This window comes from Macaca fascicularis, chromosome 11 (genome assembly GCF_037993035.2).
Source record: "Macaca fascicularis isolate 582-1 chromosome 11, T2T-MFA8v1.1".
Classification (NCBI taxonomy): Eukaryota; Metazoa; Chordata; class Mammalia; order Primates; family Cercopithecidae; genus Macaca; species Macaca fascicularis.
The window spans coordinates 56,188,450-56,215,018 of record NC_088385.1 but is presented as its reverse complement, the minus strand read 5'-3'; the positions used below and the strand labels follow the sequence as shown (position 1 = coordinate 56,215,018).

At 44.3% G+C, this 26,569-nt stretch overlaps 2 protein-coding genes and 1 pseudogene across 7 annotated transcripts in view; 1 reads left to right on the top strand and 2 right to left on the bottom strand.

Moving 5' to 3' along the window:
• Positions 1-20,768, bottom strand: part of SPATS2 (spermatogenesis associated serine rich 2) — a 169,502-nt gene extending 148,734 nt beyond the window's left edge. For 3 of the 6 annotated variants that reach the window (XR_012420217.1, XM_005570766.5, XM_015430881.4), the window contains exons 1-2: positions 20,451-20,768; positions 16,396-16,458 (exon numbers count right to left, since the gene is read on the bottom strand). The gene's annotated coding sequence lies outside the window, so the exon portion shown is untranslated. Of the gene's footprint in view, positions 1-7,472; positions 7,558-16,395; positions 16,459-20,450 lie in introns of all 6 variants that reach the window. The other 3 variants (XR_012420218.1, XM_005570765.5, XM_015430882.4) reach the window with 2 other exon arrangements.
• Positions 3,792-4,831, bottom strand: LOC107126697 (FGFR1 oncogene partner 2 homolog; annotated as a pseudogene).
• Positions 4,981-25,535, top strand: LOC135966394 (uncharacterized). Its single transcript, XM_065525216.2, has 4 exons — positions 4,981-5,160; positions 15,200-15,493; positions 20,529-20,977; positions 25,240-25,535. The coding sequence occupies exons 1-4, from the start codon at positions 4,981-4,983 to the stop codon at positions 25,292-25,294; spliced, it is 978 nt and encodes a 325-aa protein (XP_065381288.1). The 3' UTR covers positions 25,295-25,535.
• Positions 25,536-26,569: the final 1,034 nt, after the last annotated feature.

The window sequence follows — 26,569 nt, the reverse complement described above, 5'->3', positions numbered from 1 at the left end:
CTATATTACTCTCTTTTTTTTTTTTTTTTTGGACAGAGTTTCACAGTTTTGCGCAGGCTGGAGTAGTGAAGTGGCGTGATCTCTGCTCACCACAACCTCCGCCCCCTAGGTTCAAGCAATTCTCCTGCCTCAGCCTCCCAAGTAGCTGGGATTTCAGGCGCCTGCCACCACACCTGGCTCATTTTTGTATTTTTAGTAAAGACGGGGTTTCACCATGTTGGCCAGGCTGGTCTCAAACTCCTGACCTCAGGTGATCCACCCACCTCAGCCTCCGAAAGTGCTGGGATTACAGGCGTGAGCCACCATGCCCGCCCTACTCTCTATTTTTATCTGTGGATTTGAAATATATATACACATTTTTTTTTTTTTTTTTGAGACAGAGTCTCACTCTATTGCCCAGGCTGGAGTGCAGTGGCATGATCTCGGCTCACCGCAACCTCCACCTCCTGGGTTCAAGTAATTCTCCTGCCTCAGCCTCCTGAGTAGCTGGGAGTACAGGCCCCCACCACCACGCCCAGCTAATTTTTGTATTTTTAGTAGAGACGGGGTTTCGCCATGTTGGCCAGGCTGGTCTCAAACTCCTAACCTCAGGTGATCCACCTGCCTCCACCTCCCAAAGTGCTGGGATTACAGGTGTGAGCCACCAACCCCAGCCTTAAATATTTCACAGTAAGCACGGTTTAAGGTGGAACTAAACTACCAAAAAATTAAGTAAGATTGAAGCATACAGAAGGAATATAACTTAAAGCATTCGTTTTTTTAATCACTCATCTTTAATAATAAAATAGGTTCCTATGCAGTACCTACCTCAGACATAAACTTAAGGTTCTGTTTAACAACAACCAAAAATAATAATAATAATAATAACAGTATGGAAAAGTGTCACTAAATAACATCAAGACCTTAAATATCATGATCTTATATTCATATCCAAGCAAAAAGACCAAGAATAAGTTAAACCAACTTGTTTACAAAAATAGTTATTTATCAAGTAATCTTTTATAGTAGAGCTGCCTCAATTAACTGCCTCAGACTTAATCTCAATTGTGTAGTTTATTTCCTTTCTTTCTTACCAGGGATAAAGTATCTGAATGAATGTGTCATTAAATAAGGGATATTTTCCCAAAAACAATAAAAAAGTTTAAAAATAAAACTGTCATTTATAAAATACCAAATAAGGCCTCTGACTGAGAAAAGAAATCTATGTAATGTTTGGGCCATTAGCCCTTTTCTATTCAATCAGTCTCATCCAACTCACTCAGCCCAAACTTAAGATAGAAAAATTCTGGCCGGGCAGGGTGGCTCACACATGTAATCTCAGCACTTTGGGAGGCCGAGGTGGGTGGATCACAAGGTCAGGAGATCAAGACCATCCTGGCTAACACGGTGAAACCTTGTCTCTACTAAAAAAAATACAAAAAAATTAGCCGGATGTGATGGCGGGCTCCTGTAGTCCCAGTTGCTCAGGAGGCTGAGTCAGGAGAATGAATGATGCGAACCAGGGAGGCGGAGCTTGCAGTGAGCCGAGATCCCGCCACTGCATTCCAGCCTGGGCGACAGAGCGAGACTCCGTCTCTTAAAAAAATAAATAAAATAAATAAATAAATAAATAAAAAGAAAAATTCTGAAGTGTAAAGTGGTTTTGAATTTTACCAGTATATGAAATTATACATAAAAATTACTATATAAAGTAATATTTAACAAATTATATACTCAAAGTAGAATTTTCTGTCTTTAATATGTATTCAATATAAATGCATATGATATATTTCATCATGTTTGACACTCTTCTTTTATCCCTTTTTACTACAATGACCATGACATAAGAAAATTTACGTTTCAACTGATGTTAAAGCACATTTCTTTTTTTTTTTTTTTTTTTTTTTGAGACGGAGTCTCGCTCTGTCGCCCAGGCTGGAGTGCAGTGGCCGGATCTCAGCTCACTGCAAGCTCCGCCTCCCGGGTTCACGCCATTCTCCTGCCTCAGCCTCCCGAGTAGCTGGGACTACAGGCGCCTGCCACCTCGCCCAGCTAGTTTTTTGTATTTTTTAGTAGAGACGGGGTTTCACTGTGTTAGCCAGGATGGTCTCGATCTCCTGACCTCGTGATCCGCCCATCTCGGCCTCCCAAAGTGCTGGGATTACAGGCGTGAGCCACCGCGCCCGGCCGTTAAAGCACATTTCTATAACTGGTGGCTTTTTAAAAATTTACATACTATATATTTGACTTTTTTTTTTTTTTAATGTATATATTTTTTGAGACAGAGTCTAGCCCTGTTGCCCAGGCTGAAGTGCAATGGCACAATCTCGGCTCACTGCAACCTCCGCCTCCCGGGTTCAAGTGATGCTCCTGCCGCATCCTCCTGAGTAGCTGGGATTACAGGCACGCGCCTCCACACCCCACTAATTTTTGTATTTTTAGTAGAGACGGGGTTTCACCACGTTGGCCAGGCTGGTCTCAAACTCCTGACCTCATGATCCACCCACCTCAGCCTCCCAAAGTGCTGGGATTACAGGAGTGAGCCACCGCGCCCAGCATATTTGACATTTTAAAAGACAACAGAAAACAAATACTTCTAAATCCACAGATTACCCCACCTCTATCCCCACTTTCAGCTGAAAGGTTTTAAGAAAAATCTTACAGGCTATGAGGACCAGATGGAGCTTAAAAACAGATCCAGAATTCTTTTGTTTTTTAAGTTTAATTTAAAAGGGTTCTATGAGCCAGAGGAATTCCCAATTCACTTTGAAATTACCATACCTATTTTGCCATATCACACATTTCAACTGTTAATTAAATGAACTACATAATATCCTTAAAAATCAGCCAGAGAGGAGAAAAACAAATCTCATCTTCATTATTGACTTCAAACCAAAACTTACTCTTTCAAAGTAGTTCAACCTACTAAATATGTCTACTATAAGTTTTCTTAGAAAGTAGTATTCCTGGCCGGGCGCGGTGGCTCAAGCCTGTAATCCCAGCACTTTGGGAGGCTGAGATGGGCGGATCACGAGGTCAGGAGATCGAGAACATCCTGACTAACATGGTGAAACCCTGTCTCTACCAAAAAAACACAAAAAACTAGCCGGGTGAGGTGGCGGGCGCCTATAGTCCCAGCTACTCGGGAGGCTGAGGCAGGAGAATGGCATAAACTCGGGAGGCGGAGCTTGCAGTGAGCTGAGATCTGGCCACTGCACTCCAGCCTGGGCGACGGAGCGAGACTCTGCCTCAGAAAAAAAAAAAAAAAAAGTAGTATTCTTTTTCATTCCTGAAATGGAATTTCTTATACTTAAACTAAGTTATGGAGAATTGTTAGCTATGTATCAGTTATGGTAAATTGCTAAAATTAAATTATCACTTTTGTTTATGGTACATATAACACATTCTTATAGGCTTTAAAACTGAGTTTTCTTTCACAAAAATTTAAATGTAAAAGTAGGCAATCACTAAAGCTGAAGTCTCATGGTACATAAACTTCGTATTAACTTTGACACCAAATAAGGATGAAAGATAGCATGCAAATCTTCCGTTCACAAAACAGTGGCAAAACTTTGTATTTTTAAATTGGTATAATTTTATGAATCTCAAACATTTATTGGGAATATTCAAGTTTACCTAATTAATCACCCAGAAAGCCAGCAGCATGGCCAAAAGTTGGTGTATTCAGTAGTCTTGGTGTATTCAGTAGTCACTGTGAAAACCTTTCATTTCTTTACCAATTGGCAATGGCTCAGTTTCTATTTTCCAATTATGTTTTGGAATAAAGTCTATGACCATTAACTATGCATCTTTGTTGCTATCTCATAGCCAGTGCACTGTACATATTTAAAGAGAAAAAAATAAAGGATTGAATTTTCTGTTCATTCATTCATGCATTCACTTATTTGACCATTTGGAGCCATGTAAGAAGCTCACAGACTCAGAAGCTCTTCAGCTCTTCCTCAGACTCAAGTCACTGTTGGTCACTAATGCTGACAAAGTACTTTCCGACACATCATCTTTCCTTAGGCTCAAAAATGATTCTCGAGTTATTTGAAGGATCTCTCTCAAGCCTTTGTTTTCTTGTTCAAGTTGAAATATTAGTTCTTGTTCCTTGCAACCCTGTTGCTGGTCAATTTCAATGGCTTTCTTCATTACTGCTGCCACTTCAGTTATCTGGTCAACATGTGCTTGTAGTTCCTTGAAGTGCTGCTCTTGTTAACTTCATTATTATTCCTGGATCATCTTTTTTGCTAGCCAGTAGCAATCTAAACATTTGTTATCGGCCAGGCGCGGTGGCTCACGAGGTCAGGAGATCGAGACCATCCTGGCTAACAAGGTGAAACCCCGTCTCTACTAAAAAATACAAAAATTAGCTGGGTGTGGTGGCAGGGGCCTGTAGTCCCAGCTACTCGGTGAACCCGAGAGGCAGAGCTTGCAGTGAGCCGAGACTGCGCCTCTGCACTCCAGCCTGAGCAACAGAGCGAGACTCCGCCTCAAAAAAAAAAAAATTGTTGTCTATACTTGCTCATTATAAGTTCCAAGGCTGCCTGATGTTCTTCCAGGGATGTACGCAATTCTTTTGTTTCTTGTTGCAATTCTCTGATATGTCTGCTTTATTGCTGGATTCCCATAACTAATGTGGACCATGGCAGATGTCTTCTGACTTCATTAAGTTCTTGAATTTCTTCCTGATACTGCTTCATGGCTTCTACTCGCTTGTTGAGAGCTGTGGTTTGCTCAATCAGAGACTCTGCTGCATCGTTGTGATCTCTTAATCTTTCAACAAGAGTTTTAGCATCAGCAAGTGCCTTATCAATTGTGCAACTCATTTCTAAAGATATATCCTGCTTAGTCCCTCGGAGCCGTCAGCTGTGGTGATGAGGACTCAAAGCCTCTATCAACCCGGACCTATGCACCCAAGGGAACAGACTCCGCGCCCCTAGTCCGCCTCCTCAGCAAACAGACGCTGAACCAGATGGAGGCAGCGGAGGGGTGGCCATGAAGCCAGTAGCGTTCAGCCCCATCACCGGATTGGGGAGACACTCTGCCAACCGCCTCCGACTGGCGTGCCCGGAGGACTCCAGCCTTGCGAGAATTCCTTCCTCCCGTTATGGTGGGCAGAGCCGACCACTAGCAGCTTTGCGCAAGACGGCGAAGCAGGGCCCTTCCAACTTAAAAGTATTCTGAGGTTCCTGAATTATTCAGGAAGGCAAAGATATTAATCTTGGACTTCAGTAAGCATGCATGTTAAAAATTTAACAGTTAACTACTAAACAGAGAAATAGAATGTTCAACTTAAAAATCAGAAGAAAAAAGAACTCCATATATACAACAGAATGCAAATAAGAAGTGTGGTCACCGTGGCTCACACCTGTAAGCCCAACACTTTCGGAGGCCAATGTGAGAAGACTGCTTGAGACCAGGAGTTCAAGACCAGCCTGGCCAACATAGTGAGACTCCATCTCTACAAAAAAAAATTTAAATTAGTTGGGCCTAGTGGTACAGCTGAAGAGGGAGGATCACTTGAGCCTGGGAGGTTGAGGCTGAAGTGAGCTAGGATTATACCACTGCACTCCAGCCTGGGCAAGAGAGTGTGACCTAAAAAAAAAAAGAGTCTCTAAAAAAAAAAAAAGGAAAAAGAAAAAAAAAAGTGTGGTTCAAGGCTAGGCACAGTGGCTCATGCCTGTAATCCTGGCACTTTGGGAGGCTGAGGCAGGTGGATCACTTGAGGCCAGAAGTTCAAGACCAGCCTGAGTAACATGGCAAAACCCCGTATCTACAAAGAATACAAAAATTAGTCCAGCATGGTGGCACATGCCTGTAGTCCCAATTGCTCAGAAGGCTGAGGCAGGAGGATAGATTGAGCCCAGGAGTTTGAGGCTGCAGTAAGCCATGATTGCACCACTGCACTCCAGCCAGGGCAACAGAGAGAGACCCTGTCAGGGGAAAAAATATATATTAAAAAAAAAAAAAAAGTGTGGTTCAAAAAACATGTATAAATGAAAACAGCAGAAATAAGTCTAAACTATCAGTAATCACATTAAATATGAAAAGATTATATTCATCAAGACAATCAGATTTTTGAAATACAACTATGTACAGCTTACCAAGTCAGAGGGCTGACAATTTAAAAGATGGTTTTAAAAAAATGTGCTACACAAACATTAATCAAAAAATCTGGCCGGGCGCGGTGGCTCACGCCTGTAATCCCAACAGTTTGGGAGGCCGAGGCGGGCAGATCACAAGGTCAGGAGATGGAGACCATCTTGGCTAACACCGTGAAACCCCGTCTCTGCTAAAAATACAAAAAATTAGCTGGGCGCGGTGGCGGGCGCCTGTAGTCCCAGCTACTCGGGAGGCTGAGACAGGAGAATGGCATGAACCCAGGAGGCGGAGCTTGCAGTGAGCCGAGATCGCGCCACTGCACTCCAGCCTGGGCGATGAGCAAGACTCCATCTCAAAAAAAACCACAAAAAAACAAAAAATCTTATTGGTATTCATTCATTAATATTAGTAACACAGACAAAAAGACTTAAAGTGAAAAAGCCAGGCACAGTGGTGCACGACTGTAGTTCCAGCTACCCAGTAGGCTGAGGCAGGATGATTGCTTGAGCCCATAAGTTTGAAGCCAGGCTGGGTTATAACATAGCAAGACCCTACCTCAAAAAAAATAAATACTTAAAAGCAAAAGGCATTAATATGTGATCATAAAGAGAGAGCCCACAGGATTTATCAAAAGAGAACCACTTACACCTGGAGTGAGATACTCCTCTCCATCATGAACAGGTGTGTCAGCAGGGGATCTAGGTAAGAACTCCCCTGCTCCCTCCCAACACTCCCACCCTCACCTCCAGTGCCTGCCTGCTCTCCACCAGGCCTAATCTCTTCAGGTTCTTTATCTCTGCTTATGCTGTCCATCAAAGAAGCCCCAGACTCCCACATCTCTCATCTCCCACATTATTATTATTATTATTATTATTTTGAGACACAGTCTAGTTCTGTTGCCCAGGCTAGAGTGTGCAGTGGCGCAGTCTCAGCTCACTGCAACCTCAACCTCCCAGGTTGAAGCGATTCTCCTGCTTCAGCCTCCTGAGTAGCTGGGATTACAGGAGCACATCACCGCGCCTAGCCAATTTTTGTATTTTTAGTAGAGATGGGTTTTCACCAAGTTGATCAGGCTGGTCCCAAACTCCTGACCTCAGGCGATCCACCCACCTCAGCCTCCCAAAGTGCTGGGATTACAGGCATGAGCCACCACGCCCAGCCTCATCTCCCACATTCTAATCCCCACACTGTTCTGCATATCTCTAGCTCTGTCTCCATGTGTCACCCACCTCTCCAAATTTTGAAACGCTTCTACTGTTCCCTACATTTTCAGCAACTTCTCTGAATATTCCCTTCAACTTCTTGCTCTAATTAAAAGCTGGTTTTCCTCTGGGGCCACACTGGCCTCTGAGGCCCTAAAGTGGTATAAGTTACCTTCCCCATACCTCTCATACCACTGGACCTGGGGGTGAGGTAAATGTCCTCCTTGCTCCTCACAGATGTTTCCAAATCTGTCTCCCTCCTTATTCCCTAAAAAAACACAAAACATTACATTGAATATCCTATGAAAATCCTATTACGCATTACCTGGCTTACTGTGACTTTCTATACTACTATCTTAACTCTCAGTGATTTCACAAAGATAATCTTTCCATACCCTATCTCTCTGAATTCCTTGTCTCAGTTCTTTACATTTCTCACCTCCACTGATCTTGTCCTTCACCCCCTCAGCCCATGATCATGCTTTCACAATATCAATTATCTCCCACTGTCCAACAATGACCCACTATCTTCATGGTTCAGTCTCTCACATACCCAAACTCCAGCAGCTTCTGATCCCACCAGGACCTTCCATCCACTGCTTCTCCCATCTTTTCACCATCTCTTAGCCACTTCATGTCCTCCCCTCCTTAACTGGTTTGAATTCCACAGTATGTTATACCACTACCTTGCATACACAGGTACCCTCTATCCCTTGCCCTTCTCCTGCTTTGTTCGGCTATATTGGCAAAACCCCTCCCTGGTTAAATCCACTCCAAATTTACACCCCTGCAGCTGAATACAGCTGGAGGAAATAAACCATACTGACTGATTTCACTTTAAATTTATAACCACAAAGGCCAGGCATGGTAGCTCACACCTATAATCCCAGCACTTTGGGAGGCCAAGGCAGGCAGAACACCTGAGGTCAGGAGTTTGAGACCAGCCTGGCCCAGTGAAACCCCATCTCTACTAAAAATACAAAAATTAGTTGGGCATGATGGTGCGTGCCTGTAATCCAAGCTACTGGGAGGCTGAGGCAGGAGAATGGCTTGAACCAAGGAGGTGGAGGTTGCAGTGAGCCAAGATTGCGCCACTGCACTCCAGTCTGGGAGACAGAGCGGAATAAATAAATAACCACAGGCTGGGCATGGTGGCTCACACCTGTAATCCCAGCACTTTGGGGGACCGAGGCAGGCGGATCACTTGCGGTCAGGAGTTTGAGACCAGCCTGGCCAACATGGTGAAACCCCAACTCTACTAAAAAAAAAAAAATACAAAAATTAGCCAGGCATGATGGCATGCACCTGCAATTCCAGTTACTTGGGAGGCTGAGGCACAAGAATCACTTGAACCTGGGAGGCAGAGGTTGCAGTGAGATCGCACCACTGCACTCCAGCCTGGGAGACAGAGCAAGACTCTGTCTCAAAAAAAAAAAACAAAAACAAAATTGTAACTGCGAACCTCAAGAGGCTCTCAATGTTCCCTGGCAATCATACAATATTTCCCTGCTGCAGCCATTCTCCCATTCTCCTAAACAATTTCACACCTTTTCCTCTTTACACAAACCTCCATCACCCTCCTCATCCTCACTCTGGGCTGAGCACTTTATTTCCTAATTCACTGAGAATATTAAAACAATCAGAAGAAAATCTTCACAAACTCCCACTGCCAATTCAATCCACCTACTTGATGGGTGGGTTGCAGATATATTTTGAAGATTAAATCAACAGGAATTGGAGATATATTTGATGTGAGGTATGAGGAAGAAAAGGGAATCAAAGACAACTTTTAGATCTTTCCTCAAATATTAGTTTCTCAACAAGGCCTCCCCTCACTACATCTGAATCTGTATCTCTCTCCGTCTCTATCACACACACAAACACACACATTTATATACTTACATGCTCACACAGTCTCCCCCTCCTTTGGTGGGGTGGTTTTTTTTTTTTTTCTTGGAAATACCATTTATTACCCCGTGAAACACTAAACAGTTCACTCCTTCACTTAATATCTGCCCTCTCCACTAGAATATAAGCTGCATTCAGGCAAGAATTTTCATGCTTACTCTTATGTACCTGGCTCATAGTAGGCACTCAGTAAAACTTTATTAAAGAAATGAATGGGCTTGGCGTGGTGGGTCACACCTGTAATCCTAGCACTTTGAGAGGCTGAGGCAGGCAAATCACCTGAGGTCGGGAGTTCCAGACCAGCCTGACCAACATGGAGAAACCCTGACTCTACTAAAAATACAAAATTAGCTGAGCATGGTGGCACATGCCTGTAATCCCAGCTACTTGGGAGGGTGAGGCAGGAGAATTGCTTGAACCTGGGAAGTGGAGGTTGCGGTGAGCTGAGATCGCGCCATTGCACTCCAGCTGGGCAACAAGAGCGAAACTGTCTCAAACAAACAAAAAAAATACGAAAACATACACTTTTAAATAGGCATAAGTGTAAGCAGAACAATCTGAAGGCACACACAAGGCTTATAACAGAGGTTACTTCTGGAGAGAGTAATGTTAATTAGGACAGTGTTATTTGGAAAGGGCTAGTGTTAGGGATCAAGGTAAAGGGGAACTTTTGCTTCACACACTCTACATTTCTATATTGCTTGAATTTTTTCATTATTCATAAATTACCCTGAAGTGAAAGATAAGATGAATAAGCACTTCATACAGTACAAAAATTCTTGTATCAGCACAAAATATTTTTCGAAGGATACAAAAGGGAAAGTGCTATCCATGGGGAAGAAAACTGGGAGACTGTCTTCACCATTTATTTCTGTACTGTCCAATTTTGTTTACTGCATGCATGCACTGCTTTAAAAATTTTTAAGTGCATTTTTAAAACTACACTAGGACAAGAACTATTGTGAAAGTATGTAACACATTTTAATGGCTAAAAGCAGCATTTGCATCCACCCGAAAGACTTCAGTGATGTTTGAGGAGTCACCAACTGACTTGGAAGGCACTGCAGGCAGAGTTCACAGAATAGGTAAAGGCACAGAGGCACCGCGAGAGACAGGAGAGTTCAGGACAAAGCTGCGGAGCACAGGGAGAGAGGACCTTCAGAAGATATCTGAATAATCACCAGTTTCTGAATGCATACAGTTTCCACTGCTTATTCAAAGAAAATAACCAAATTTAGACTTACATATGGCTGTTTGTTCTGCTTAAAAGCTACTGTCTGACTCCAAATCATGATATAATGAAATGGCATGTCTACCTATAAACCTGGAAGAATATATTCATCAGTTCAAGATGGTTCAATCCTGACTGGAGGATAAAATTCTAAATAATTACTTTGGATCGCCTATTCTCATCTATCTTCTTTTGAACACCCCATAAAACCAAGATGCAATAAGCATAAAACAATGATAATACATAAATCGCATACTATTAATTGTAAAAAGTAGGCTTCTGTGACCCAGTTTTCAAAAAATTCTCATTGTGGCAATTATAGCAAATGTCTCATAACAGGCCAGAATGAAGAAAGATGATCTAAATCTCAGCTAAAACTAGAGTCACTATTGCCATTAATTCTTAGGAATTAATTAAACATTGATAATATACTGATTTCTGCCAAAGATAAACTGATTTTATGTATACATGTTTCTAATTTATTGATTTGAGAGCATCAATTAAAAGCAAAGTATCAACACTGACAGAGTCAAATCTTTATTGACCATAAACATAGGTTTTGTTGCCTCTCCACTCCTACTTGGAAAAACTAGGCAAAATTTCCTTCCAATTCAAGCCACATGTGGCAAAAATAATTACAACTATAGTATTAGCTAATAGTTATTGAGTGCATGCTACATGTACTCATGGAGTGTTTTACAGCAATTAAAATTCAATAGTCATAACTCAACAAAAAGACAATCTAATTTGAAAATGGGCAAAGGACTTAATAGACATTTCTCCAAGAAGATATACAAATGGCCAACAAGCACATGAAAAGATGTTCAACATCACTAGTCATTAGAGAAATGCAAATAAAAAGCATGAGATACCACTTCACATCTACCAGGATGGCTAAAATTAAAAACAACAACAACAACAAATATTGACAAGGATGTGGAGAAATCAGAATCCTCATACGTTGCTGGTAGGAATTTAAAATGGTACAGCCGTTATGGAAAACTGTATGGTGGTTTGTCAAAAAGTTAAATATAGAATTACTATATGTACACTATGACACCAGCTTTTGAGGGAAAAAAAAAAAGAATTACTATATGACCCAGCAATTCCACTTTTAGGTATAGACACAAAAGAACTCAAAACAGGTATTCAAACAAATACTATACATGAATATTCAGAGTAACCTTATTCACAATAGGCAAAGGTGGAAAAGATACAACTAACCATCAATAGACAAACAAATTTTTTTTTTTTTTTGAGGCAGAGTCTTGCTCTGTCTCCCAGGTTGGTGCCATCTTGGCTCACTGCAACCTCTGCCTCCCAGGTTCAAGTGATTCTCCTGTCTCAGCTTCCCGAATAGCTGGGATTACAGGCGCATGCCACCATGCCTGGCTAATTTTTGTATTTTTAATAGAGGTAGGGTTTTACCATGTTGGCCAGGCTGATCTCAAACTCCTGACCTCAGGTGATCCACCCGCCTCGGCCTCCCAAAGTGCTGAGATTACAGGTGTAAGCCACTGTGCTCGGCCGATAAACAGATTTTTTTAAATGACTTGGAAGGCATTGCGGGCAGAGTAGTATATCCAAACAACGGAGTAGTATTTAGCCATAAAGAGGAATGTGGTTCTCGGTCAGGCATGGTGTTTTACGCGTGTAATCCCAGCACTTTGGGAGGCTGAGGTGGGAGGTTCACTTGAGTTTGAGGCTGCAGATAGCTGTAATCACACCACTACACTCCAGCCTGGTCAACAGAGTGAGATTTTGTCTCAAAAAAAAGAGAGAGAGAGGAATGAGGTTCTGATACATGAGACCAGTGGTTAAACCTCAATATTATGCTATGTCAGAAAAGCCAGAAATAAAAGGTCATACATTGTGTGATTCCATTTATATGAAATATACAGAATAGGTACATCCACATAGACAGAAAGCAAATCGGTGGTTGCCAGAAATGAGAGGAGGAAATAAAGAGTAAATATTTAACGAATATAGGGTCTCCTTTGGGGGCGATGAAAAAGTTCTGAAACCGGCCAGGCGTGGTAGATCATGCCTATAAATCCCAGCACTTTGGGAGGCCAAGGACGGCAGATCACCTGAGGTCAGGAGTTCAAGACCAGCCTGACCTATATGCTGAAACCCCATCTCTACTAAAAATACAAAAATTAGCCAGGTGTGGTGGCGTATGCCTGTAGTCCCAGCTACTTGGGAGGCTCAGACAGGAGAATCACTTGAGCCCGGGAGGTGGAGATTGCAGTGAGCAGAGATCGTGCCACTGCAGTCCAGCCTGGGCAATAGAGTGAGACTCTGTCTCAAAAAAAAAAAAAAAAAAAAAAAAAATTTTTTTGAACTAGATAGAGGTGATGGTTGTAGGCACAAAACAGTTAATTTTTGTTTTGTTTTGTTTTGAGATGGAGTCTCGCTCTGTCGCCCAGGCTGGAGTGCAGTGGTACGATCTAGGCTCATTGCAACCTCCGCCTCCCGGGTTCATGCCATTCTCCTGCCTCAACCTCCTGAGTAACTGGGACTATAGGCGCCCACCACCAGACCCGGCTAATTTTTTTTTGTATTTTTAGGAGAAACAGGGTTTCACCGTGTTAGCCAGGATGGTCTCAATCTCCTGACCTCGTAATCCACCTGCCTTGGCCTCCCAAAGTGCTGGGATTACAGGCGTGAGTCACCAATGCCTGGCCGGTTAATTTTATGTTATATGAATTTCAACTCAAACATAAAATCTGGAGCCAGGCGCAGGGGCTCACGCCTGTAATCCCAGCACTTTAGGAGGCCGAGGTGTGCAGATCATGAGGTCAGGAGTTCAAGACCAGCCTGACCAACATGGTGAAACCCTGTCTCTACTAAGAACATTTTAAAAAATTAGCCAGGCCTGGTAGCGCATGCCTGTAACCCCAGCTACTCAGGAATCTGAGGCAGGAGAATCGCTTGAACCCGGGAGGCGGAGGTTGAAGTGAGCCGAGATCCTGCCACTGCACGCCAGCCTGGTTGACAGAGGGAGACTCCATCTCAAAAAAAATAAAATAAAATAAAATAAAATCTGATGGGCAGAGAGGCTCATGCCTGTAATCCCAGCACTTTGGGAGGCTGAAGCCGGAGGATAGCTGAGCCCAGGAGTTCAAGACCAGCCTGTGCAACACAGCAAGATCCTGTCTCTACAAAAAATTTTAAAATTAGCCAGGCATGATGGCATCTACTTGTAGTCCCAGCTACTTGGGAGACAGAGGCAAGAGGATTGCTTGACCCCAGAAGGTCGAGGCTGCATTAAGCCATGATCATGCCACTGCACTCTAGCCTAGGTGACAGGGCTAGACCCTGTCTCAAAAAAAAATAAAACTGGCCAGGCGCGGTGGCTCACGCCTGTAATCCCAGCACTTGGGGAGGCAATGGCAGGCAGATCATGAGGTCAGGAGATAGAGATCATACTGGCTAAAACGGTGAAACCCGTCTCTACTAAAAAATACAAAAAATTAGCCGGTCATGGAGGCACGTGCCTGTAGTCTCAGCTACTCAGAAGGCTGAGGCAGGAGAATCGCTTGCAACTGGGAGGTGGAGGTTGCGAGATCGAGCCACTGCACTCCAGCCTGGGTGACAGAGTGAGACTCCGTCTCAAAAGAAGAATAAACAAAAATAAAATAAAATAAAGATTAATTCAAAATAAATATCCCAGCACTTAGGGAGGCCGAGGCGGGTGGATCACAAAGTCAGGAGTTTGAGACCAGCCTGGCCAACATGGTGAAACCCCATCTCTACTAAAAATACAAAAATTAGCCAGGCGTGGTGGCGAGCACCTATAATCCCAGCTACTCGGGAGGCTGAGGCAGGGGAATCGCTTGAACTCTGGAGCTGGAGGTGGCAGTGAGCTGAGATCGTGCCATTGCGCTCCAGCCTGGGTGTCAAGAGCAAGACTCTGTCTCAAAAAATAAATAAACAAAATCCAATAACCATGACAACCCTATAGTAGGGATTACTACTGCATCCATTTTACTGATACAGAAACATAAACTCAGAGAAATTAAATGACTTGTCCAAGGGAGTAGGTAGGGGAGTAGACTCAAATCCAGATTTGTGTACTCAATGGCTTGTGCTTTTAACTAACATCTCATACAGCTTCCCTATTTTAATAAGTTAAAAGAATAATATTGGAAATATACATAGAAATAACTATACTATCAATATTGGCCTGATCATATTATACATAGAAATATTATAACTATGCTATCAATACTGGCCTGATCGTAACTAACACCATTCAGTAGATACACATTTCAGGCATCAGAAACTTCAGCTGCCAAGAAGGTTAATAATATACTTGGGGCTATTTCACAATGGAAATAATTAGCCAGTACAGTGTGAAAGGATGATGTGTTCTCATTTTCACTGCCCAATGAAAAATGTAATCATATAAAAATTGAATATAATTCTACTTAGTCTTGCTTAAATGTTAAGATTTCAGGTAACAAGTAATCAGAATGAAAGTTCGAAATCAGCCTGGTCAAAATGGCGAAACTTCATCTCTACTGAAACTACAAAAATTAGCCAGGTGTGGTGGTGCATGCCTGTAGTCTCAGCTAATTGGAGGCTGAGGCAGGAAAATCGCTTAAACCCAGGAGGTGGAGGCTGCAGTGAACTGAGATCGTGCCACTGCACTCCAGCCTGGGTGACAGAACAAGACTGTCTCCAAAAAAATAAATAAAAAATACAACGGTTCCACTTCCGGCCTCCGGGGGTTGACGACATAGTTGGTCGTACCATTATCCAAAAGAAGGACCAGGAGGATGAGAGCGTTATTGCTGCACACTTAAGTCAAGGAGAAGAAGCCCGAGGAAGATTGACCAAATTTTGTAATTCTAGAAACATGGTCCATGGATCAGTGACATTCAGGGATGTGGCCATTGACTTCTCTCAGGAGGAGTGGGAGTGCCTGCAGCCTGATCAGAGGACCTTGTACAGGAATGTGATGTTGGAGAACTACAGCCACCTGATCTCACTGGGAAGTTCCATTTCTAAGCCAGATGTGATTACGTTACTAGAGCAAGAGAAAGAGCCCTGGATTGTTGTAAGGAAAGAAACAAGCAGATGGTATTCAGATTTGGAGTCAAAATACGGACCTGAGAAAGTATCTCCAGAAAATGATATTTTTGAAATAAATTTACCCAAACATGTTATAAAGCAAATAAGGAAAAATAAAATAAAATAAATAAAAATAAAAAATAAAAGTAACCAAGCCTACTCAAAATACTAAACATAGAATTACCATAGGATCCAGCAATTCTACTTCTGTGTAAATCGAAGAAAAAAAAAATGAAAGGAGGGTGATATAGTTTGGATCTGTGTCCCCACCAAATCTCATGTCAAACTGTAACCCCAGTGTTGAAGGTGGGGCCTAGTGGGAGGTGACTGGAACATTGGGATGGTTTCTCATGAATGGGTTAGTGCCAGCCCCCTAGGGTTGTTTTCACAAGATCTAGTTGTTTAAATGTGTGTAGCACTTCCCCCACCTCTCTCTCTTCCTCCTGCTCCAGCCACCTAGACATGCCTGCTTTCCCTTTGCCTCCTGCCATGATCATAAGTTTCCTGAGGCCTCCCCAGAACCTGCTATGTTTCCCTTACAGCCCGCAGAACCATAAGCCAATTCAACCTCTTTTCTTTATAAATTACCCAGTCTCAGGTATTTTTTTACAGCAATGTGAGAATGGACCAATACAGAGGGACTCGAACAAGTGGATTCGTACACCAAAATTCACAGCACCATTATTCACAACAGCCAAAAGGTAGAAGCAACCCAAATGTCCATTGAGAATGAATGGATAAACAAAATGTGGTATGTACATATGATGGAATATTATTCAGCCTTAAAAAGGAATGAGATTCTGACATATGCTACAACATGGATGAATTCTGAATTCTAAGTGGTACACACCAGACACAAAAAAGTAAATATTGTATGATTCCACTTACATATGAGGTACCCAGGGTAGTCACATTCATAGAGACAGAAAGTAGAATATCGGTGGCCAGCAGCTGGGTAGAGAAAGAGAAACAAGGAGTTATTGCCTAATAGGTGCAGAGCTTCAGTCTGGGAAAATAAAAAAGTTCCCAAGATGGATGGTGGTGATGGTTGCACAGCAATGTGAATGTACTTAATGCTACTGATCCATACACTTAAAAATGGTTAAAATGATAAATGTTCTGCTATGTATAGTTTACCACAACAATTTTTTTTAAGTAAACAAAAAGGCGAGGTGAGGTGGCTCATGCTATAATCCCAACACTTTGGGAGGCCAAGGAGGGTGGATTTGCTTGAGCCCAGGAGTTGGGGACCAGCCTGGGCAACACAGCGAAACCCTGACTCTACAAAAAAATACAAAAGTTAGCTGGGCGTGGTCAAACAGTGAGCCATGATTGTACCACTGCACTCTAGCCTGGGTGACAGAGTGAGATCCTTTCTGGGCAGGTGGGAGGGGGATTGGGGGAGTAAACAAACTAGCAAATACCAGCTACTCCAGAATCTGAGGCGGGAAGATCGTTTAAGCCCAGGAGTTTGAGGCAAAACTGGGCAACATAGCGAGATCCTGTCCCTAAAAAATAAATAAATAACCAAGAACAACCATCAAACATTTGTGGCAAAAACATATTGAGAAAAGTGGAAGAATCTGTAACAGGCAAGCTTCACTATCATCCTCCAGAGTCTAGATGACTTTGTTGAAAGTGAAGATCCCCCCGGCCGGGCGCGGTGGCTCACGCCTGTAATCCCAGCACTTTGGGAGGCCGAGGCGGGCGGATCACAAGGTCAGGAGATCGAGACCATGGTGAAACCCCGTCTCTACTAAAAAAAATAGAAAAAATTAGCCGGGCGCGCGGCGGGCGCCTGTAGTCCCAGCTACTCGGGAGGCTGAGGCCGGAGAATGGCATGAACCCAGGAGGCAGAGCTTGCAGTGAGCCGAGATTGCGCCACTGCATGCACTCCAGCCTGGGCGACAGAGCGAGACTCCGTCTCAAAAAAAAAAAAAAAAAAAAAAAAGTGAAGATCCCAGAAGAGAAGGGATGGACATGCTATTTTCATGTTGCTGCAGATATACACTAAGCAACTGAGGAAGCTGAATTATATTCTACAGCTCATTTGGTAATATAATGAATGGACTGTACTTCCTAACAATTACATCCAAAAAATACAAGCTTTTCCTTCCAGTTTCCAATGAAAGCAGCAAGACTGAAATAATCAGTTACACACATAAGAGAAGCCAGGTAGATCTGAAAGACTGACTTTTAGTTCCCAGCTTTAATATGGTGACCCTAAAATGGAAAACTGAAAGCAGCAATTTTTAGAATAGTATACACAAACTTTCTTCACTGCCATTATAAAGTGACTTTGTGTAAGTTACTTTTAGTCCTTCTGAGCCTCATCTGAAAAATGAGGATAATACTTACAACTAACTGATAAGGTAAAAATGTGCGCTGAGTTCAGTGCCTGAATACATAAATGCTCAACAAATGAAAATTCCCTCCTGTCTTAGCCTGATTAGCCTCCAGGAGCTATGCTCATGTTTTGGCTATAACCTGTGGCTCCTCCCTCAGCCCCCAGCTGTTTCGCTCAGTTCTAGCTGTTTCACTCCTGGTTTCTAAGAGGATCATATCTATATTTAGAGGTAATGCTAGTACCAATTGTGGGCTCAACAGGTGTTTGGAGGGCACCTGAGTACTGAGCAGTTTTCAATTGCTTTTCAGAGTTAATTGGTTTTGGCTCCACAACTGGCTGTCTTGACTTCTACAAGTAAGAGTGCCACGTATGCACAGTACCTCAGCAGTACAAGACTAAACAGAAAACTAAGTGTGGTCGCAAGACAAATCCTTAGCAAAAAGATGTTTTTAGCCCTATTTATCAGAATCTCAGAGCTTTGTTAAATCACAGGAGCAGTAAACTTTCAATGAACTCTACAGAGTAGGCTACAGCCTACTAACAATCTTCATCTAAATCACAGTTATCAGACCCAAGTTTCAACCAGTTCATGCTGCTTTACTATAACCAAGATGGGGGTGAAGCAGAAAGAGCAAGCAGGCAGTGAAGATTTTAAAAAAGGCATCCGATACACCTAGGTCTGAATCAAGCTTTGTTATTTACTAGCTCTGTGACCTCAGTAAATTATTTAACCTCTTAATTTACAAAATATGAAATAATTGTGAGGATTAAATGAGATAATACATACAAAAAAATCTTAGCACCTTGACTAGCCCACTGAAAGAGGTCAGTTAAAAAAGAGGCCGGGCGCAGCGGCTCACGCCTGTAATCCCAACACTTTGTGAGGCCAAGGCAGATGGATCACAAGGTCAGAAGTTCGAGACCAGCCTGGCCAAGATGGTGAAACCCTGTCTCTACTAAGAATACAAAAATTAGCCAGGCGCGGGGGTGGGCACCTGTAATCCCAGCTACTCAGGAGGCTGGGGTCGCTTGAACCCAGGAGAAAGAGGTTGCAGTGAGCCAAGATCACGCCACTGCACTCTAGCCTGGGCAACAGAGCAAGACTCCATCTCAAAAAAAAAAAAAGAGGCACATTGTCACTAATGAGAACACTGCACTCACTTCTTGCTTTGTTCAATTTTCATAACATCTAAGAAAAGTGACAATTTAAATCATATTTTGGACCTTTATAAAGTAACCTAAATGCTACCATCCAAGACCTAGCTGAGAAATATAAACTGATGAATGTCCAAAAATCTTAGATGAGTCAGCAAAATGTAATGCCCAACAAATAAAAGGCTTAACATGGACTATTTATGAGCACACAACAGTCATTACAATTTCAAAATCAGCAATTTTCTATCTAGTACCATCACAAATTTGGTCTGGAAATCCAAGTATTAAGGAAATGCAAAGATCATAATCCCAGAGATACTTTTCCACAATATTCCCAAATCACCTTAATTGAAACTGGAAGGTATGAGGCAGCCTGATTATCTGAAGTTAACATCAAGAAATAATTTAAGGCAGAACCCCAACTCTCTCCCACAAACATAAAACCAGTAGCAGATGGTACATGAACATTTCTCAGGGAGAAATTGCAATTCTAACAAAGTACAGATAACTTAATTTTATCCATCACCTTTTGGTCAAACTGAAAACAAGCAAGCTTTTGGTTCTCTGCAAAACACTGAACTCTGCATTATCACTGACCTAACTCAAAGCAAGATATTTTTGGTGATCTGTCCTCTCCTGCTTCATCAACCATAGGTACATTACGTACAGTAGTAGCCTGCTAAACAGAGGGGAAGTAACTATCACAGGCATGTTTTATCAATAAAATGGACAAGTGATAATCAAATTATTTAAAGAATGGTTTGTACTTCTTAGCAGAGGACAAGCTTGAGAAAGATCCACTTTCTAAAAGAACCCAATCATTCTGGATGAATTATGAGAAAAATATCACTCTAGTCCAAAACTGACTGAATCTACCTTTCTGTTTTAATCCAAGTCCTAACCCCATCTATTTTATGTCTCTGCCTCTCCGCCTTATTTTCCATTCCGTCTCCCCCTTCAATTCCAAGAACGCCCTTCTATCCCTTATTTTCAAATCTCATTATTGCCCCCGAATCCTAAGGACCTCGGACACCCACGGAGGTGACCTTACGCATCCCCAATGCATTCCCAATTCATTGTACTTCTCATCCCAAATGATCCTATTCTTTCATTCTTTTCTATCTCGCTCGTTGTTTCTTAAAATCCAATACCCCACACACGCTCACGCCAGAGTCCCCCCCCCCCCACTCCATTGTTTCCCCGGCCTATCCCTCTGGAAACTCCCCAACTCGGACACGGGTGTCTCGCCCGCCCCCACATACCCCAGGAATCTTCCACCTTCTGGGCACTTCGAATCTCTAAGGGCTCACATTCCCCTCCTTCCCGTCCCCCGGCCCCAACAACTACCCCCTCCCCCCTTTTCCTCCTTCAACCCGCTCCCCGCACCTCGGTGCCCCTCTGAGCCCCCGCCAACCCCGCCACCCAGCACCCCCAGTCTCACCTAGCCGGGGCCCACACAATCGCCTTGTCGCCCCAGCTCCGGGCTCCGCGTCCCAGACGCTCCCGGGTCTGAGAACAGGAAAAGAGATCCTCCGCCTCCTTCACCTCTCCCTCTAGAGCCGCCGCCGCCGCCGCCGCCGCCGCCGTCGCCGCCGTCGCCGCCGCGCTCCTCCCCCAGTTCTCTCAGAGCCGGACGCCGCCCCGCCCCCACCGCCGCCTCCCCGCTTCTCTCCAGGGCCGTTCTGCAGGCCGGGAATCAAGGCTGCGGCCGGAGCTCCAGCAGATCACCCCGATCCTAGCCGGGGCAGCGGCTCGCCCCGCCCCGGAGCCCTCTCGGGCGCGTGCGCGCCAGCCAGCCAGCCAGAGCTCAGGGCGCGTACTCGCGCCGGCGCGAACCCGGCGCGCCAAGCTCGAGGCTGTGGCAGCCAACGGGTGCGCGAGCGCGGCTGGAGCGGCGAGACGGCCCTCGCACCGGAGACCGAGGGGATCGAGGAGAGGCGCCGGGCGACGAGAGGCGGGCTCCGACCGGTAGGGTTACCGCTCTTCTCGGGACCCGGTCCCTCGCGTCTCGCACCGTCCGCAGGCTCGCGCGCCACCGGAGACTGGAAATTACCGCGGAAGGGAAGAGACTCTGGGAGGGGGTCGGGGACAAACTAGATGCAAGGGGAAAACGGGTGGGACTCGAGCTCGCGTCCGCGTGCAGAACAGCTCGTACCCGGCGGCAACTGGTAGGGGCCCGACGAGCGCCGGGAATAGAGGGCCCGAGCTGAACTGACGGAAAGAGCCGAAACTCTCCCGGAGGTGGCCGAACGCAGGCGCAGCGAGGGGAGTCGAGCGCTCGGCTTCGGCTCAATGTCCGGGTCGGGAAGCTTCCCCTCGGGCTACCCCCTACGGCACCGCTCACTCTTCCGCACCGAGGACTTCACACCGCTTTCCCTTCGCCTCCTTTCCGACCCAAGTTTTGTTCCAAAAGGCAATTTCAGAGTCTCCAACGGCGGGAAACGCTGGAGCCTCCGGGCAGAGCGGTCGCTCTGCCTCCGGAGAGTGCGCGGAGGCCGGTGGGGGCGCGGGAAGAATGACCTCGGGAGCTGATGGGGGTTCTCTGCCCTGGCGATGTTCGCCTGGCACGCTCCCCAAGTCAGTTCCTCGTCAGTCGGGTTTCTAATCTACTCAGCTGTCAGCATAGCCCCTCTACGCAACGTTGGTCTGTCTCGCCGCCCTTGGACTCTTTTCTGTTAAATACTCTGTCTTCGACGCCAGACTCCCAACCTCCCTGGTGCTGGAACTAACTAGTATTTGTGCACCATTCTGCGTGCATGAAGCACTCACCTCACTGTCGACTGGTCAGGGTCTATTAAGAGGGGCCAGAGGGATTTAGACAATCAGCATTGAAAAGATTCATTAGAATCTGGGGCTGGGCGAGGTGGCTCAAGTCTGTAATCCCAGCACTTTGGGAGGCCGAGGCGGGCGGATCACTTGAGGTCAGGAGTTCGAGACCAGCCTGGCTAACATAGTGAAACCCGTCTCTACTAAAAATACAAAAATTAGCCGGATGTGGTGGCACACGCCTGTAATCTCAGCTAGTCGGGAGGCTGAGGCAGGAGAATCACCTGAACTCAGGAGGCGGAGGTTGCAGTGAGCCAGGATTGCGCCATTGCACTCCACCCTCCATCTCAAAAAAAAAAAAAAAAAAAAAAAGATTTATTAGAATCTGTTCCCATCTTACCTTTTGGGGCCAAGCAAAGGGGCTCTGAAAAGGCACCAACAAGCTGGAGAGTGTGTGTTAGTGTGTAGCTAGACACCACAGGCACATGTCATTTTGGTTTCCACGTATGTTATTGCAATGACAGGGTATCCTACTCTAGTGACTGAGTAGTATAGTAGAGGTTTGCCAAGCCATCTGATCCTTGTGGTTTTTAACTTTGCTTGAGGTAAGGGCTCAAAAATCCCCTGGAGTCCAATGACCTCTGGTTAATAGTGTCTCATCTACTCCAACCATATAATTTACTGATCTGGATAAGCAGAAGACTTAAGTAATCCAGCTAGGTAGGGCACTGGACTGTATGTTCCTTACTATTGCGTCTTCATTCAAAAGTTCAAATAGAAGCAAATTATCCAAATGTCTGCTTTCTTTTCATTCACTAAACTGGCACTTACTTGATAGTGGGTATTGTTCTAGGTATTCAGTCATTTACAAAGAAGAATAAAACAATATCATTACCCCAAGGAGAGTATCCAGTTACAAAAGAGGATAAAGTTATTAAATAGGCCAGTTGCAGCGGCTCATGCCTGTAATCCCAACATTTTGAGAGGCCAGGGTGGGAGGACTGCGTGAGCCCAGGAGTTTGAGACCAGCCTGGGCAACATAACAAGATCCCCCATCTCTACAAGCAAATTTAAGTTATTAAATGACTATAATAACATAGTGTTGAAGCAGAAAAGTACAAAGTGGTTTAGGAAAAGAAAAGAACAAGTGACTAATTCTTCCACAATTCCCCTTCCTTCCCATACAGAGTGGGAACGGGATGATATGACCCTGGTAAATGGAGAACTTCATCATGAGGTATGGGATGCAAGCCTTGCATCCTATTCCACAAAGACTGGTTTCACTCACCAAAAGTCACTCAGTTCAGGAAAGGCCTTCATTATAGGGCCTCTTGCTGCTGCAAAGCCAATACAAGTTTTTTGGATGGAAAATGAAGTCCCCATTGTTGGCCAGGTTCGGTGGCTCATGTCTGTAATCCCAAAACTTTGAGAGGCTGAGGTGGATCACTTGAGCCCAGGGGTTTGAGATTACCCTGGGCAACACAGGGAGACCCTGTCTCTACAAAAAATAAAAATAAATTAGCTAGCTGAGGTGGCTTGTGCATGTTGTCCCAGCTGCCCAGGAAGCTGAGGTAGGAGGATTCCTTGAGCCCAGGAAGTCAAGGCTGCAGTGAGTTGTGATCACACCACTGCACTCCAGCCTGGACAACAGAGTGAGACCTTATCAAATAAAAAAAGTTCCCATTCTTAGTAATATTATAGTATGTTGTGGGGAAGACATGATGCCTCATGATGCTGAGAAATTCCCTGATCTAATAGGAGAGACTTTTTTGTTTGTTTTGGAGACAGGGTCTCACTCTGTTGCCCAGGCTTGAGTATGGTGGTACAATCATAGCTCACTGTAACCTTGAATCCCTGGGCTCAAGGGATCCTCCCCTGTCAGCCTCCTGAGTAGCTAGGACTAAGGCTCTGGCCACCATGCCCAGCTAATTTTTTAATTTGTTGTAGAGATGGGTGTCTCACCACATTGCCCAGGCTGGTCTTGAACTCCTGGCCTCAAATGATCCTCCCTCCTGGGCTTCCCAAAGCACTGGGATTACAGGTGTGAGCCACCACACTCGGCTAGGAGAGACTTTGTGTATGTGGACAGCCTTCTCCAAGAGAAGGAAGGTAGATTGAAGAGCAACCTAGGGTATGAGAGCTGTTAAAACATCACTGGAAATCTAGCAAGATGGAGAATATTGTATTTAACAAGTCTCGTTCAAGGGAAAGTTCTGGGTGTGGTAGTACACATGACCTCCTCACAAGGAATTTTTTTTTTTTTTTTTTTTGAGACGGAGTCTCGCTCTGTCGCCCAGGCGGGAGTGCAGTGGCCGAATCTTAGCTCACTGCAAGCTCCGCCTCCCGGGTTTATGCCATTCTCCTGCCTCAGCCTCCCGAGTAGCTGGGACTACAGGCGCCTGCCACTTGGCCCGGGTAGTTTTTTTGTACTTTTTTAGAAGAGACTGGGTTTCACCGTGTTCACCAGGATGGTCTCGATCTCCTGACCTCGTGATCCGCCCGTCTCGGCCTCCCAAAGTGCTGGATTACAGGCTTGAGCCACCGCGCCCGGCCCCCTCACAAGGATTTTACTCAAAAAATATCCTCCAGCCGGGCGCGGTGGCTCAAGCCTGTAATCCCAGCACTTTGGGAGGCCGAGACGGGCGGATCACGAGGTCAGGAGATCGAGACCATCCTGGCTAACACAGTGAAACCCCGTCTCTACTAAAAAATACAAAAAACTAGCCGGACGAGGTGGCGGGCGCCTGTAGTCCCAGCTACTTGGGAGGCTGAGGCAGGAGAATGGCGTGAACCTGGGAGGCGGAGCTTGCAGTGAGCTGAGATCCGGCCACTGCACTCCAGCCTGGGCGGCAGAGCGAGACTCCGTCTCAAAAAAAAAAAAAAAAAAAAAAAAAAATATCCTCCAAGAAGATCAGGTTGCTTTAGCATATGTCTTGCTGAGTGGGATTTACAAAAGGGGTCTTGCAACTCATGGCCCACCTTTGCCCTTTCTCCATGCAGCACTCAACCTCTCTAAAGGGACATTGAACAAATGTTTCAAAAAATATTTTTTGACCTGGGTTACAAATATTAATTTTGTTGTTGTTGTTTTTAAGATGGAGTTTTGTTCTCACCGCCCACGCTGGAGTGCAATGACCCAGTCTCAGCTCACTGCAACATCCGCCTCCCAGGTTCAAGCAATCGTCCTCTCTCAACATACTGAGTAGCTGGGATTACAGGTGCCTGCCACCATGCCCAGCTAATTTTTGTATTTTTAGTAGAGATGAGGTTTATACCATGTTGACAAGGCTGGTCTCGAACTCCTGACCTTAGATGATCCACCTGCCTCAGCCTCCCAAAGTGCTGGGATTACAGGCGTGACCAGGCCCGGCCTATTTTTGTTCTTTATAATACACATATATTTTCTACTGTGCATGTTTATTTATGTATTTTTTTTGAGACAGAGTTTCACTCTTGTTGTCCAGGCTGGAGTGCAGTGGCGCGATGTCGGCTCACCGCAACCTCCGCCTCCCATGTTGAAGAGATTCCCCTGCTTCAGCCTCCCGAGTAGCTGAGATTACAGGCATGCACCACCCGCCCGGCTAAGTTTGTATTTTCAGTAGAGACAGGGTTTCTCCATGTTGGTCAGGCTGATCCCGAACTCCCGACCTCAGGTGATCCATTTGCCTCGGCCTCCCTCAGTGCTGGGATTACAGGCATGAGCCACTGTGCTCGGCCTACTGTGTGTGTTTTACTTCACAATAAAACAAAGTTATTGTCACCTGCCTTGAAATAATTGCAAATTGTTCAAAGTGCATGTATAAATTATTTTGGAGGAAAATAAATGCTGCAATAAATGCAAAATATAATATTTGTGACCTACTCTAAAGAAAACACAAAAATAACCAAATTTCTTAAATGTTTAGCATAGATGTTAAGGGTTAAAAAAGAAAAAGATCATTTTGAAATAAGATCCATTAGTCTCTGTTCAGCCTTACAAAATTAATTTATCCCAGGTTACTTAATGATCAAGTGCCAGAACTAGAATTAGAGAGAAATCATGACATAAGCTTCACCTTGGCAGATATATTCTGCAGGTATTAACCTGACCTAATTTGATATGTTTTCAAATAGATCCTTGACTTCAGAACTTTAATGCTTTTGCTTGGTTTGAATTGATATTTTGTATCTTAAGTGATTGATTGCCAGATTCCATGTTTTTATTAGGAAGAAAAAGAGGCCAACTGTAACCTGAGAGGCAGAGAAATTTAACTTATTATCTTGGAGACTTGACAACCAATGACTGTAATTAAGAAACATAATGTTTTAAAGTCTCCGTTGACTGAAGCTGCAAGTGACAACAGGCACAAAAACCAGTAGAGAACAGCTCATAGGACTGTACTTTTCCTTTTGCCTATACTAACCCTAGTACCTAAGAATATTCATGTTAGCAGTCCACAGTGTGTCTCAGAAAATTCGTTTCATGGGATACCAAAATCATGTTATCTGAGAAAACTATTCCATGTCCAAATAAGTTTGGGAAGCACAGGTTAAAATCAAGTTAAACTGGCTTATTTACTTCCCAGAATATTTAATATGGTACCATGCTTTGTTCATATTGAAGTGAGCAGGCTATATAGTGTGCAGCTTTCCCCAAGGAAGTTCTTCCCACTCCCATCCCCACCCCTAAGACTTTTTTGCAGAATTAATGTGTCTTTGAACATCCATTGTATAAAGTTCAATTAAAATGGTTTGATTAGGTCAGCATTTCCCATTTTACAGTTAACAAAACTGAGGCCCAAAGACAAGGCTAAC

Coding starts and splice junctions, on each gene's coding strand:
- LOC135966394 (XM_065525216.2), top strand. CDS start 4,981: ATGAAGCCAGTAGCGTTCAGCCCCATCACCGGATTGGGGAGACACTCT. Junction 5,161..15,199: donor AGGGCCCTTCCAACTTAAAA/GTATTCTGAGGT, acceptor ATTATCCAAAAG/AAGGACCAGGAGGATGAGAG. Junction 15,494..20,528: donor AGAAAGAGCCCTGGATTGTT/GTAAGGAAAGAA, acceptor GTCTGAGAACAG/GAAAAGAGATCCTCCGCCTC.